Here is a 16079-nt window from a genome sequence, read left to right on the forward strand (position 1 = left end):
TGGTAAATGGTTGATTTTCAGATTGAAGGATGGGAAACAGTTGTGTGCCCGAGGGTCAGTACTAGGGGGCCACTGGTTTTTTTGATACATATAAGGTGACTTGGATATTGGAATGCAGGGTAAAATTTAAATATTTGACAATGTTACCAAACTGTGGGGGTTGTTGGCCAGTCAGTGGGGGGAGGGGGGAAGTAGTCGGCAGTCCCCTGGCGGTGCTGGGGAGGGGGTTAGTTGGGGAGTAGGGAGGAATCCCCTGGGGTTCGGTGGGTGGGGAGCAAAAGAGTCCCCTGGTTTTGGGGTGGGGAAATAGAGAAAAGAGAGAATAGTATGTGTCCTGGTTGGGGGGGGCAGAGGGGTACGAAGGGGGTGGTAGTCAGGTGGTGGAGGGAAGTCCCTTGGGGGTTGGGAGTTCCCATTGGGCATTGGTGTGGGTCTGTATAATAGTTATCCAGAAGCTAGGAGTGGTTTTAATTCTAACTTTTTCTGGGTAGTTATCCACGTAAGACATTCAGAACCATCCGAAGTTTGCAATTTAAATTGCATTTTCAGATGGTTCCCAGTGCAGGGCAATTGCCCAGGCAACTTACCTGGGAACTTCCGGGGGAGGAGGGAAGAGTCCCCGGTGCATCTCTGGGGTACCCCCAGTTACACCGTCTTGGAGCTCAGAAGTTGTGCTTTTCATAAATCAGGGGAGCCTTTGAAGTCTTTGGACAAACCAAAAACAAAGAATCTACAATTTATGGAAATGTTATGCATAAGGATATTGCTGTCATCTGCAATATCTAACAATTCAGCCAAAGTAATTAAATTCAGTACTTCATTGTTTGTTACCCTGCTTAACTTAACCATTCAAAATATCAGTGTAAGCCTTCAAACAACTTTTGACTTAATTTCTGGGCAAAGAGGTTGACAGAGAACCAAGAACAGACATTTTGCATTGCCATGGTCTGACTATACAGCTACTTACATTGTTTTTGTGACAAAAATGGCCAATACAATGAACTTTCCTTAGAAATAAAGCTAGTTGTTAGTTTTAAACCATATTTAGATAAAGTCATGAAAAGGTGCTCCTTATTTTGTCACACATACTTTAATATGTAGGGTTGGTAACCAGAAATGTTAAGACCAGATTCGAGCACATATCTCATGCGATATTATATAACAGGTTAGTAATCATGGAAACTTATCTAAGAATTACTCTTCAGATAAAGTCCAAAAGGAACACTTTAGTGATCGATCTGCACAAATCATGTAAATAAAAAGAGCTTTGACTTTGCATAACAATTTAAAGTTGGTTAAGTGCAATAAGGGAAGACATTCCCATATCCACATTTAATGCATGTTGTTATTAATGTACAAATCAGCCACCAAGATGCGGCAAGAAAAAGATAACCCTTGAATTGCAAACCGCCTCAAGTTGCTGTTTGATTTGTCACTCCAACGTTAACTTGGTGAAAACAGCATCTCATCTTCAACTCCATGATTTTCAGGAAGTTCCTGCATTTTCACATTAACTGACCACTAAACTCACCACAGAAAGTGAAGTCTATTAATCATTAATGCAAGTACCCTTTTAATCACATCTTCAGATTGCAAAGCTTTCTACATGAATTGATTCAAATGTAGTCACAACAATATTCTTGCTTCTCACCTTTATTCAAGTATTTCACAGCAGTTGGCTTACAAATTACAGTAAAAGTATTCCAAATTCCAAAGTTTAAAAACAAAACATTTAAATAACTTATTATCTCACACTAAAGTGAAATTCAAAAAATGGAAAGTCATTTTAATACAATGCTCAATAACTATAGAATTCAATATATAGCATAGTTAATGTTGCAAAGCTAAGCAATCAAACAAAAATAGACACACCTTTATATGAAACCAAAACAAGACACCAATGACTAGGAAAATAAATGTACAAATACAACAGCCAATGCTGCTTTTCAAAGGAATTCAAGCTTATATTATGATGAATCCCATGTTCATCTACATGACCTGGCATTCCCATATTCAGTGGAGGTGGGATTATGAAACACATGACATAAAACAAATGCGAAAGACAAAATACATCCTCTGTTGAAAGGAATCTAGGTAAAACGAGTTGGCATGGGGGAAATCAGGTAAGGGAGGAGATTTAAAAGATTATTAAATTTGGTACAACACACGTAAAAATATTTGTAGGTTTTGTTTGATGCTACCAATGCTGCTACTGGCACAGGACGTTAAATTGCAAATGGAATAGAGAACAAACAATTCATTTCAAAAACAGTAAGGATGCAGCAGTTCCTGAGACCTATTTAACCCTTTTTAATCAGAAACTTGCTACAAAATTCAGCTATGTTTTTCAACAAATGTACAGTTTGTAATAACAATTTCCGAAATTTGCTCCGTAAAAAATGCTGTTAGTTTAGTGTAGTTTAGATTGTAAAATACCCTCTTGCAGCTATACTTCTTCAATAAATAGGTAAGGAAAACATCACTGTGAAAACGTATGTCAATGAAATTCATGTGAGTTCCTATTAGTCTTATTAAATTTCTATAAACTTTTATTTCTCTACATTTTAAATAGATAGTCCTAAGCAGTCATTTTACTGAAATTTATTCAAGTTGGGAGTTCAAGGTTCAGATGGGAATTCTGAAGAGCACTTTGGATTACTGCAGTTTCTTGAAGCCAAAAATTTGCAAGTTGTATGAGGAACTGCAAAAATGTCTTATAATCAAGTACCTTAGCTTTAGAAAGTAAACTGTAGTACGCACACACTACTTACAGTATTCAGTAAACACTGATGGTAACTGGTAAACTGTGTGACTGAAAAAGCTGAGGTAGCTCAACATATAGCTGCAGTAGTCCAAGATCACTGTTCTTTTGTAAGTGAGTATGTTTTGCATATTTTGTTATAATGCACCTTATATTTTGAAGAGGCTGTAGTGGATGTTTGGATAGTGGGTCTTGTAACACTGGACCTGCAATTGTGTTAATTCTCACATTCTGTGCTTAGAAAGAAAGAAAACAAAACACCAGCTTCAGTTCAGGAATAAAGCCTACACTATGACAGCGATCAGTGGCTTTAAAATTACTCTCAAAATTGCATCCAGTTACTCCAGCTATTTATCATGACGCAAGCATCGACAGGGTTTAATCCACTACAAAATGAACATTCAAAACTCCAAAATCCATCAATATAAAAGCGAATCTTAAGCTAAATGTTGTCAAAAATTAATAAAATAGGCTGAATCACTCTATCCAGTTTCTTAAATTATGACGTTTTGCTCCATTGCATTCAATGATGGCAAGTTAACGTTGGGGAGGAAAACCAATGAGAACCACCTTTATATTTTATAGCACCAGACTGTGCAACAGTGATGGCAAGTGGTTTTGAATGTGTAATCTCAATCATGTCCAGTTTGGTTCTGTAGGCTGGTCTGTTCCAGGTACCTGAGACAATAGCACCAATTCACTAAGAGAGAGAGATTAAGACCAAGGCTCTGAATGTTGCTGAATGGCTCAGAAGGCTGCTTCCCTGCAAGCAGTTTATGTGATGAACCTGCTCCTCTTCAAAGGTTCACAGGAATGTATGAAAGGTCTTTAATAGATTCTCCATTTCCTATATCAATCAAATCATAAAAATACATTAATGAGCATATTTCAAACTGCACCACACTATGCTATAACATTGTTTCATCTGGCAGCAAACAGATTTTCAGTGAAATAAACACCAAAATGAAATATAAATAATGAAGGACACGAGCATTCTTTTCGATGAAAACCATTTTCAGTTTTAACTTAAAAAAAATGGTAATTGATATAAATTCCCCAATCACTGTAGCTGCAGCAAACAGATTCAAAAATAAAACTAATTAACTGTTTAGAGAAAAATAGCCATGTAAGTCAGTTTCATGAAATAGCAAACTAATTGGTTTCAAAAACAACCTGGAATGCAGTACATCTATAAAACAGTTTAATGGCATCAAAGATATTTTAAAGTTCACAGAAGGTCAAGGTTTAAGCTATGGTAGGGTTCATGGATTAGTATGCTGATGATGATGATGTGGCAGAACTGGCACCAAAATTAATTTGCAGATTATCATTCTTATAATCAGAGACTTTTGTTTATTTTTTTTAGAAGGTCTTTACATTAGTCATAGTAGATACAATTAGCTACTCTATTATTAATAGCTTCATAAATTAATGACCAGAATGTAACCAATTTTCCTAACTTTCAGTAACTATTCTCTCAACACCAATGATTGGTGCTCAATTTTTTAACAAATAACTACTTGCACAACTAAGTAGTGAAGTCAAAAGCAAAATACTACGGATCCCAGAAATCTGAAATAAGAATAAAAAAAGCTTGCAACGCTCAGCAGGCCAGGCAGCATCTGTGGAGAGAAACAGAGTTAACATTTCAGGTCAACGATCTTTCATCAGAATTTTCGTGGAGACAAAAGGGCTCGGCACCTTAGCCAAAACAATGCCGGAACCCCAAATGTGAAAGTCCCATACCCACATCCAGCCCCCATCGTTTTCGCTGGGGTGGTGGGGGGATTGGGGGGAAACAGATGTGATGTATTTCACACGTCTGCAGTTCACAGAGGTAATGGCACATCTAAAGCAGCACAGGAGGAATTTTTGTTACCCAGGTTTCTGAAACACAACTCGTGGGCCGTACAAATTTGAGGAAAAGGTCGAAACTTACTGAATTCTTTGGATAGGTCAAGTTCCTTTTTGGAGAGCTTAGGTACTCTTCTGTGATTGTTAAGAGTATATGCTAATGTGCATAAAGGTAGATAAAGTCTACGGAGCTGTCAAGTTATTTAAACCCCTGCACTTTAAATGAAAAAAAAACAGCTTGCTGTGTCTCTCAGTTGAAAAAAAAATCAATGCTTGCAATAAGCTTGAGGGTTGTCATTATAGTATTAGTATTAAGCTCTGAAGAAGTCATATGGACTCGAAACGTTAACTTTGTTTTTCTCTCTCCATGGATGCTACCAGACCTGCTGAGTTTTTCCAGCATTTTCTGTTTTTATTATAGTATTAGGATTGCTTAACTGCTTCCACAACCTATCATTATCACAGTGGGCAGCCTGTAAATTCAAAGCTTGATTGACAGCTCCAAGTGGTTATAAAGGGATATGGGGCTATGAATACAATTTGTTTTATAAGGGATTTAAATGTATTGAATGGGCTTCTATCAATGAGAGTGCTTTTTTAAATCAAGTGAAGAATGTAATAGATACCTCAAACTTTATTTAGAACCATAGAACCATAGAACACTACAGCACAGAAAACAGGCCATTCGGCCCTACTAGTCTGTGCCAAAATATTATTCCGCTAGTCCCATTGACCTGCACCTAGTCCATAACCCTTCAGACCTCTCCCATCCATGTATCAATCTAATTTATTCTTAAAACTTAAGAGTGAGCCCGGATTTACGTCAGATGGTAGCTCGTCCCACACTCTCACCACTCTGAGTGAAGAAGTTCCCCCTAATGATCCCCCTAAACCTTTCCCCTTTCACCCTAAAGCCATGTCCTCTCGTGTTTATTTCTCCTAATCTAAGTGGAAAGAGCCTACTCGCATTTACTCTGTCTATACCCCTCACAATTTTGTAAACTTCTATCAAATCTCCCCTCATTCTTCTACGCTCCAAGGAATAAAGTCCTAACCTGTTTAATCTTTCCCAGTAACTCAACTCCTTAAGACCCGGCAACACCCTAGTAAATCTTCTCTGCACTCTCTCAATCTTACTGATATCCTTCCTGTAGTTAGGCGACCAGAACTGCACACAATACTCCAAAGTTGGCCTCGCCAATGTCTTATACAACCTCACCATAACATCCTAACTCCTATACTCAATACTTTGATTTATGAAGGCCAGTATGCCAAAAGTTTCTTTACAACCTTGTCGACCTGTGACGCCACTTTCAGGGAATTATGTATCTGAACTCCCAGATCCCTTTGTTCTTCCGCACTCCTCAGTGCCCTACCATTTACTGTGTATGTCCTACCTTGGTTTGACCTTCCAAAATGTAACACCTCACACTTTTCCGCATTCAATTCCATCTGCCATTTTCTGGCCCATTTTTCCAGTTGGTCCAGATCTCTCTGCAAGCTTTGAAAGCCTTCCTCGCTGTCCACAACGCCTCCAATCTTAGTGTCATCAGCAAACTTGCTGATCCAATTCACCACATTATCGTCCAAATCATTGATATAGACAACAAACAACAATGGTCCCAGTACAGATCCCTGAGGCACACCACTAGTCACAGACCTCCAGTCTGAGAAGCAATCATCCACTACCACTCTCTGTCTTCTCCCACACAGCCAATTTCAAATCCAGTTTACAAACTCTCCATGGATACCAAGTGTCTGAACCTTCTGAACTCATCTCTGAATTTCATCTCAGCATGGCTCCTGAGGTCTGCCCGTGGTGGATACTGAGTTGACATGGATGGTGTAAGGACAAAAGGTGGAGGGGGGGGGAGCAACATGGGTTGGCATAAGCTGGCACTAAGTTGACATAGAGGTTATAAAGGACCATGGGGATGACTGGGAGTCATGAGTTGGCACTAAGTTGGCATAGGGCTATAGGGGCCATGGGAGTGAGCAGACGAGCATAGGTTGGCTTGGAGGGTATGAGGAGCCATAGGGGGTGGGAGGGAGGCCTATGGTAGCATGAGTTGATATAGATGGTACATGGGGTGTGTGGGGGTGGGTGAGGGGCAGTTTCCTCCAAGTCCGGTTTGGGGAGTCAAGAATTTTCCCGACTCTGCACACCTGATTTAGGAGCGAAAATTCAGGCCATAATATTTCTGTTAGCCCAGTTGTAAACAGCTCCTATAGAGTGAGCATCAGATTGAACTTAAACCTACTGCTTACCTCAAGTAAATGGGATTTGTCATATTCTTTGCGGTGACGATAGATGCATTGACTAAGCAAAGAATAAAGCTTTTCGAGTTGATCAACTGTAAAATTATTGCTCGTCCTAGTGGCCAACTGGAGAATATGCTACAAAAGACAAAGGAAGTTATCTGGTTAGGCTATCTTGACTTGCTACAAACCACAGGTTACTTCAGTACAGGAGTCATGATCCTCTAGAGTATTAGATCATCAATGGTTACACCTTTGACTTCAAAACCTTTCCAACAGACATTCGTCAATCCCTTTTTAGAAAGGACATTCCACAAACTTCTAACAGAATTTAAATTTTAAAAAGTTAAATAAACCCTAACTGATGCTTAGCCTGAAACAAATTGTTACAACCTGAAATTCATGCAACATCAGTCGAAAATATAAACAATTCCCATGGAAAAGGCTAATGCAGAGACATTTAGTTCTTGAAACAAAAATTTTAACCAATTTGAGCACAGCTAGCATAAGGCACAAATTAAATTTGAGGAATGGCATGCATCATCATCAATGACTTGAAAAATTATAGTCAACAAAGTCCTGCCACATCCAGTCATGAATAGTGGTGAATATTTAAACAATTAGCAGGAGGAGGAGGGTCCATAAGGTGGAGAAGGTCCCACCTTCAATGATAGGGGAGCCCAGCACATCAGTGCAAAGAGAAGGCTGAAGCATTTGCAACTATCTTCAGTCAGAAGTGCCAATTGGATGATTCATCTCAGCCTCCTCCGGAGGCCCCCAGCATCAAAGATGCCAGTCTTCAGGCAATTCGATTCACTCCATGTGATAACAAGAAACAGCTGAAGGCACTGGATACTGCGAAGGGTATGGGCCCTGACAGCATTCTGGCAATAGTACTGAAGACTTGTGCTCCAGAACCAGCTGTGCCCATAGCTAAGCTATTCCAGTATATCTACCTGACTGTTATGGACAGGAAGGGGGGGGTTAATTTAAACAGCATTAATTTCTCCTCTCACCACCTGTCCGTAAAGAGAAAGTTGTTTTGATTTGTTTCCCTCTTTATAAGCAGTGGAGTATTTAACCAACCTCTCAGTTTTGGTGCGATCCAATTTTCTATTAATAACCCCACAGCAAACTCGAGATAGGATGATGAACTCAAAGGGTTTGTTTATTTGAACACACTCATGACACAAAAAAAGAGGTTTGCAACACCCCCCTTGCATTCTGATAGTAAAGAGAGGGATAGAGAAAGGAAAGATTTACGGTGCAGAGACCATAGAGAAAAGAAATATTGTTTCACGTGGGTTCCAGAGTCCAGAATCAAAATCCAATGAGGTATTCCTTCACAGAGGTTGGTGGGCTGAAAACAGAAGTTGTAGAATTCACTTTTCTGGTGGTGTGGACTTCATAAGATGAGAAGGGCATACAGAGATGAATCAGTCTTCTAGGTGGTGGTACAAAACTTCCAGCAGCAGGGTAGATGGGACCACCTGGGCCAAAGCTCCTTCAATGTGGCCTGCTTGTCAGATATTAAACAGCAGACTGAGCTATGCAGCTCAGCAAGCATTACTAACTTGTTCAATAAGCCAGAGGCTTAGGTCACATGACATTACCTCACCATAAGGTCTTCAACAAAGGATGTTGATCCAGGGTCTGGAATTCGGCCTGGTCTTCAGGACTGCCATTATGGGTTAAAAGGAATGCTTGAGAGGCCATTGTCTTAGTAGATATTCTGTCTCCGATGGCAAGCCTGGTTTATCAAATACAAAAAGGCTTTTGACGTAGCTCCCTTTGAAGTTGGGCTGTGCAGTCCCCAGGTGATCATTAGTAGCTCTTCAGAGATAACGAGGTGTGGGATTTCCAAAACTGCAAAGTGGCTTCTTATTGTTCTGGGGTCACAGACAGACAAAATTTCAGCCATTTTAAGGATTTCTGTTCAGTTTTTAAAATTTTAGAAATAAGCATGAGGATATCTATATATATTTTATAAAAATATACAGTGAGAGGTCTTAGACTGACTGGCAGGATGTGGCAAGTGGAGTCCCACAGGGGTCTGTGCTGGGACCTCAACTTTTTACAATTTACATCAATTACTTAGGTGAGGGGAGTAAAGACATATTAGCTAAATTTGCAGACGACACAAAGATAGGTAGGAAAGTATGTTGTGAAGAAGACATAAGGAGTTTGCAGACGGATATAGATAAGTTGCGAGTGGGCAAAAATATGGCAGATGGAGTATAATGTGGAAAAATGTGAAGTTGTTCACTGGCAGAAAGAATAAAAAAGCAGAGCTTTATTTACACGGAGAACGACTGCAGAATTCCGAGGTGCAAAGGGATCTAGGTGTTCTCGTGCATGAGTCACAAAATGTTAGTATGCAGGTACAGCATGTAATCAAGTTGGCTAATGGAATGCTATCCTTTATTACTAGAGGAATTGAACATAAAAGTAAGGATGTTATGCTTCAGTTATACAGGGCATTGGTGAGACTGCATCTTGAAGATCGTGTGCAGTTTTGGTCTCCTTATTTAAGGAAGGATGTAAATGCATTGGAGGCAGTTCAGAGGAGGTTTACTAGATTGATACCTGGGATGAGCAGGTTGTCTTATGAGGAAAGGTTGGACAGGCTGGGCATGTTTCCACTGGAGTTTAGAAGAGTGATGGGTGACTTGATTGAAATATATAAGATCCTGAATGGTTTTGACAAGGTGGGCGTGGAAAGGATGTTTCCTCTTGTGGGTGAGTCCAGGTCTAAGGGGAACAGTTTTAAAATTAGGGGTCACCATTATAGGACAGAGACAAGGGGAAACTTTTTCTCTCAGAGGGTTGTGCAACTTTGGAACAGTCTGCCTCAGAAGGCAGTGGAGGCGGGGTCACTGAATATTTTTAAGGCAGACGTAGATAGGTTGTTGTTAGACAAGAAAATCAAAGGTTATCGGCGATAGATGGGCATGTGGAACTCGAAACACAAACAGATCAGCCATGACCTTATTGAATTGCGGAGCAGGCTTGAGAGGCCGAATCGCCTACTTTTGCTCCGACTTCTATGTTTGTATGACCCTTAGTCCTCATGGCCTTGAAGAAAAAAATGAATTTTATTTCAGGAAGTAAAGAAGTATGCATTCATTCTCTCATTCACACCAGTACGTCAGTCACACAGCTAGCAGGGACAATGGCAGTACCCTGCTGCTTTTTTTTTTGAGCTTTAAATCTGGTTAGTGCATCAGCAAGGACATTGTCCTGTCCTGGGATGTGGAATGATTACGTGATTTGGGAAGATTCAAATCTGTCTGTATGGGAAACCTAGTCAGGGTTGGGGTTCTGAATTTTCTTCTGTTGGGGATCAAGCAAAATCCATTGGTTTTGGAACTCTGCCTGCCCAACTCCTGATTAAGTGTCCTCAAAAGGTTCTGGAAGATTTTCGGGGTGGATAGCGTGCAAGGAGTGAGAAATGGTCCAGTTGCTCAGGGCTATCTGCGGGGGAATGCCGCGTTTCTCATTCTGAGGTCCAGGTCCTATGATCATAGGGCTGAGCAGCTCTGGTCCAGCTTCAAACCTCCCTGTCCACCTTAGTAACCTGGAGGTTCAGCTGTTCAAACCTAGGGACTGTGGTGAGGCTGACTGTCAGGGGATTAGGGTGTTTTAATGGGACTTTGGCCTCTTTCAGGGATTCCGGTTTCATGTCCAGGCGTGAGCATCACTGGAGTGTTCCAGTTACTGTTGCTAAATGCTATGGGTTGGCACGCTGGCAGTCTGCTCCTGAAAGGCCTGAATGATTGGAAGACTGCCTTCTGTAAGGGGCCTCTCCTGCATCCATACATCATAGGGTACAATGTTATAGCCTGGTGGGTTGTTACGGATCATTTTAAATGTAGCGGGCAGCCCTGTCAGGTTGTCTCACAATTCTGCACTAAGGTGGGTGGGTGTGGGGTCCAATCTGGTTGGAATCTCTCTGCTGGTCAGTGGGGTGCTCGGCTCCATGTCTTTTGAACAGTGCTACCCTCTGTTGGATGGTCAGCTCTCACTTTTCAACTAAGTGAGGTCTCACCGTCACTCTTTCTGGATTAATTTGGGAAATTCGCCATCAAGATGCCGGCTAGACCAATCAATGGCTTCTCAGCCTGTGACTTTAGATTGGGAGTGGATGCTCTCATAACGTGTTCCCTGCCCCCGGAACACCACTGTCCTCAAGTGGTGCAGTTCCTGCTATACACCTTGTGACATTTCAGCTGAGGGAAACATCTGGCTCCCTATCTGTTTGTCAGTTTGGGGACTCCCTTTGTCCTTATTTACATACGGAAAGAAAACTTCTGCCAGCCATACTTCAGGTAACTGCTTAACCTTTTCCTTTCCTAGTTTAATAACTTGCCTTCCTTCAGGTTCTTTGATTATGGGGGGCATCTCCTTTACTATCTCTTTCCCTGCTCTGGGACTTCTCTGGTCCCTATCTAATTCTGGGAAGTTCTGAGAGTCTATTTTAAATTCTATTGGCCCTTCCTGGGCCTCAACTTTACTAGCCTGGCTGTGACTGTGCTCTCGATCAATGGTCACAGGTTTTATTTCACTCTTTTGGGCCTCTAAACATTCCCCAGCCTTCTGCACTCCTGCAGATTGCTGCTGGCTGACGTTGGCCTTTTTTCTTTTGCTGGCTAACACTTCACTGCCAGCCAAATCGTTTCCGTGGAGGAAATTGATTCCTGCGACTGATAGTTCAGCGACAATTCGTACCGTGACAGGGTCTGAAACAAAGACACACTCTGTGTGCCCTATGGAGGTCCCTGTGGACACAGATCCTCCTCCCACTCCACTGATCAGGCCTTTGGCCTTCAGGGAAGACTCCAGGGGTGGGTGGGGGGAGTTTATATTTCCCTCCAACATTAAGGATTGAATGGCCTGTGTCCCAGGGCAGTACAACATTTTAGAAAGGGTAGGGGGACACTGTTCCTGAAAGGACAAAACTCTGGAAGCTCTCTGGGAGTTTGTCCAGCTCAGACACAGTATCATGCCCTGGTAAGCTTCTGCAGCGAGGGTCTCTGCCTGCTCTGCCGCACTACCCATTGGGGCATCCTTCGGAAGACCAGTCATATGGAGCCCTGCTAGACCTACAGGGTTGCCTTGCAATTTCCAGCACTCAGGCTTGGAATGGCTTATTTTATTATAATGGGAACACACTTACCTCCGGGTGCTCTCCTTTCGGGCTGCAGGAAGAGTCCTCGCACCCTCCTCTATCTTCTCCTTTTTGGGTGGGAGGCCTTTCCTATCTAGGTCACCCTGCTTATCTTTTCAATGCTCATGGGAATGGTTTGCAAATGGAGTACCTTAGTTTCCAGGCCTATGGGAGAGATCGCAGCTGTTGGCTGTGACTGCTGCATCCCAGGCTGTGAGGATTCTCTGCTCCTCTAAGTATAACCACAGGATTGAGGGCATGCAGTTTTTGAATTCCTCCAACAGTAACAGTTCACGCAATCCCTCATAGGCGCATGAGATCTTTAGGGGCCTTACCCATCAATCAAATGTGTTTTGCTTCTGCCATTCAAACTCAAGCTAGGTTTGTGCGGGTTTCTTACGAGCATTCTGGAATTGCTGGCAATGTGCCTCCGGGACTAACTCGTAGGCACTTTGGATGGCAGTCTTGGTCTGCCCATAATTCATGGACATATCAGGAGTCAGCATGGAATAGACCTCTTGGGCTCTCCCCAGCAGCTGCCCTTGAATTAAAAACATCCAGATATCTGACGGCCATTTTAACTGTCCTGCTACTTTCTCAGGAGTGGCAAAAAATGACTCCGCATCACTCCCTTCAAATTTGGGAACAAGTATAGCATACTTGAAGGCCACAGTAAGTATTTTTGGGTTAGGCAGATAGAGGGTAGAGAGAGGTTTTCCCAAGCAGCTTCCAGCTTTCTGGTCTCTATCTCTCTCCCTTTGAGATGCTAGCTTTATTTTCAATTTTCAGACCTGGAATTCACTGTCACTTTCCTGTTCCCTTTCTCTCTCTCTTTACCTTGGTTTAAATTGCTGTGGTAAGTTACTTGCATTTTAAAATTTGTTCCAGCTGCCAAATTTTTCCTTTTTGGTTTTCAATCAGCTTTTTTATATCAGGTTTGGCTCACGTCTTACTTGGACTCTGGTCAAATTCAAATGGGTAACCCCGGATGAGCCCCCAATTTCTGTTACAGACTGGAAGGGGGTTAATTATAAAGCAGTAATTTCTCCTCTCATCACCCGCCCGTAAACATAATATGTTTTGATTTGTTTCCTTCTGTATAAGCGGTAGCGTATTTCCCAACCCCTCAGTTTGGGTGCGATCCAATATTCTATTAATAACCTCACAGCAAACTCAAGATAGGATGAACTCAAAGGGTTTGTTTATTTGCACACGCTCAAAACGTGAAAAAAGAGGGTTCACAACATCCCCCTCACATTCAGATAGTAAAGAGAGGGATAGAGAAAATAAATATTTACAGTGCAGAGACCACAGTGAAAAGAAATATTGTTTCATGTGGGTTCCAAAGTCCAGAATCCAATGAGGCATTCCTTCACCAAGGGCAGTGGGCTGAAAACAGATGTTGTAGAATTCTCTTTTCTGGTGGTGTGGACTTCACAAGATGAGAAGGGCATACAGAGATGAATCAGTCTTGTAGGTGATAGTACAAAACTTCCAGCAGGAGTAGGGTAGATGGGGCCAGGTGTTCAACCAGAGCTCCTTCAATGTGGCTTGCTCGTCAGATGTTAAACAGCAGGCCGAGCTATGCAGCTCGGCAAGGCATTATTAACTTTTTCAACAAGCCAGAGGCTTAGGTCACATGACATTCCCTCACTAAGGTCTTCAAAAAAGGAAGTTTATCCAGGGTCTGGAATTCGGCTTGGTCTTCAGGGCTGCCATTGTGGGTTAAAAGGAATGTTTGGGAGGCCATTGTCTTAGTAGACATTCCGTCTCCACTGGCAAGCCTGGGTCATCAAATACAAAAAGCCCTTCAATGTAGCTCCCTTTGAGGTTGGGCTGTGCAGTCCCCAGGTGATCATTAGTAGCTCCTCAGAGATAACGAGGTGACATATTTTCAAAACTGAAAAGTGGTTTCTTTTGTTCTGGAGTCACAGACAGGCACAGTTTCAGCTATTTTAAGGATGTTTGTTATGTTTTTTTGAAATTTTAGAAATAGCCATGAGGATATCTATGAATATTTCATAAAAATATCAAGTGTGAAGTCTTAGTCCCTCTCACTGAGAATATGAAAAATTGCCGAGGTATGTCTTGTTCACAAAAAGCAGGACAAATCCAACCTGACCAATTACCGCCCCATCAGTCTACTCTCGATCATCAGCAAAGTGATGGAAGGGGTCATTGAAAGTGATATCAAGAATCACATGCTCACAAGTGATAAACTGCTCACTGACGCTCAGTCTGGGTCCCGCCAGGGCCACTCAGCTCCTGACCACCTTATTGCCTTGGTATAAACGTGCACAAAAGTATTTGGATGTGCACTTGCAATGCCATGACATACATGGCTATGGGCCTAGTGCTGGAAAATGGATTTAGAATAGGTACTTGTTTGACCGGCGCAGACTCGATGGTCCGAAGGGCCTTTTTCTGTGCTGTAGACCTCTATAATTTTATCTATAAAAGAGCTGAGCTCAAAGGGTGAGGTGAGAGTGACTGCCATTGACATCAAGGCAGCATTTGACTAAGTGTGGCATCAAGGAGCGCTGGCAAAACTGAAGTAAATGGGAATCAGGGGGAAAACTCTCCGCTGATTGGAGTCATACCTAGAACAAAGGTAAATGGTGGTGGTTGTTGGAGGTCAATCATCTTAGTCCTGGGACATTGCTGCAGGAATTCCTCAGGGTAATGTCCTCGGCCCAACCACCTTTAGCTGCTTCGTCAATGATGTTCCCTCCATCATAAGGTCAGGAGTGGGGATGTTCACTGATGATTGCACAATGTTCAGCCCCAGCTGTGACTCTTCAGATACTGAAGAAATCCATGCCCACATGCAGCAAAACCTGGACAATATTCAAGATTATGCTGAAAGGTGGCAAGTAACATTCGCACCATATAAGTGTCAGCCAATGACCATCTCCAACAAGAGAGAATGGAACAATCTCCGTTTGACATTCAATGGCATTGCCATTGCTGAATCCTCCACTATCAACATGCTGGGGATTACCATTTACCAGAAACTGAATGGGGCCAGCCATATAAATACTTAGGCAACAGGAGCAGGTCAGAGGCTGGGAATTCTACAGCGAGCAACTCACCTCCTGACCCCCAAAAGCCTGTCCACCATTGAACCATAGAAAAGTTACAGCACAGAGAGAGGCCATTTACCTCATTGTGTCTGCACCATCTGCAAGGTACAAGTCAAGAGTGTGATGGAATACTTTCTATGCCTGGAATTGTGCAGCCCCAACAACACTCGAAGCTCAATACCATCCAGGACAAAGCAGCTCGCCTGTTCGGCACTCCATCTACTATTTTAAACACGCACTCCCTCCACCACCGATGCAGTGGCAACAGTGTGCACCATCTATCTACAAGACGCACTGCAGAAATTCACCAAGGCTTCTTTGACACCACCTTCCAAACCCGCAACCTCTACCACCTAGAAGAACAAGGGCAGCAGATACATGGGAACATCACCACCTGTAAGTTCCCCTCCAAGCCACATACTATTCTGACTCAGAATTATATCGCCAGCTCTTCACCGTCGCTGGGTCAAAATCCTGGTACTCCCTAACAGCATTGTGGGTTTACCTACGCCACATGGCCTGCAGTGCTTCAAGGCGGTGGCTCACTGTCACCGTTTCAAGGGCAATTAGGGATGGGCAATAATTGCTGGCTTAGCCAGCTGATGCCCACACCCCGTGAAAGAAATAAGGACTGTGCTGCAGCCTTTATACCAAATGAAGTTTGAAGGCCATTTGCCTTCATTTGAGGCACTTGTCCGTACACAAAATTGGCCCAAAAAATCTGTTAACTTGTCTTTACTGGGCACAGAAGCACAGGCTTCTCCTATGTGAGATTCGCTTTACTCAGCAGAGTCAGGAAGCAGCTGAAAAATAAAACCTTCAGTCAAATGCATCTGCCGAATAACAAAGCCTCATTGCCCTTGTCTCCTTACTAGAGGGAATGACCTGATCTAGGTAGATCCAAAATTGCAACCTATTCTCCCTTACTGCCTAACAAAAGACATAAACAGATTGT

At 42.4% G+C, this 16079-nt stretch overlaps 1 protein-coding gene across 5 annotated transcripts in view; it reads right to left on the minus strand.

The window, feature by feature from the left end:
* Positions 1–1637: 1637 nt before the first annotated feature.
* Positions 1638–16079, minus strand: part of atad2b (ATPase family AAA domain containing 2B) — a 169678-nt gene continuing 155236 nt past the window's right edge. For 4 of the 5 annotated variants that reach the window (XM_078541574.1, XM_078541576.1, XM_078541572.1 and 1 more), the window contains 2 exons: positions 6884–7012; positions 1638–3608 (listed from right to left, as the gene is read on the minus strand). In XM_078541574.1, coding sequence (XP_078397700.1) covers positions 3567–3608; positions 6884–7012 — 171 coding nt within the window. In that variant the 3' untranslated portion in view covers positions 1638–3566. Of the gene's footprint in view, positions 3609–6883; positions 7013–8492; positions 8764–16079 lie in introns of those variants that run through there. The other variant, XM_078541577.1, reaches the window with a different exon arrangement.

This window comes from Cetorhinus maximus, chromosome 5, assembly GCF_964194155.1.
Source record: "Cetorhinus maximus chromosome 5, sCetMax3.hap1.1, whole genome shotgun sequence".
Taxonomy (NCBI): Eukaryota; Metazoa; Chordata; class Chondrichthyes; order Lamniformes; family Cetorhinidae; genus Cetorhinus; species Cetorhinus maximus.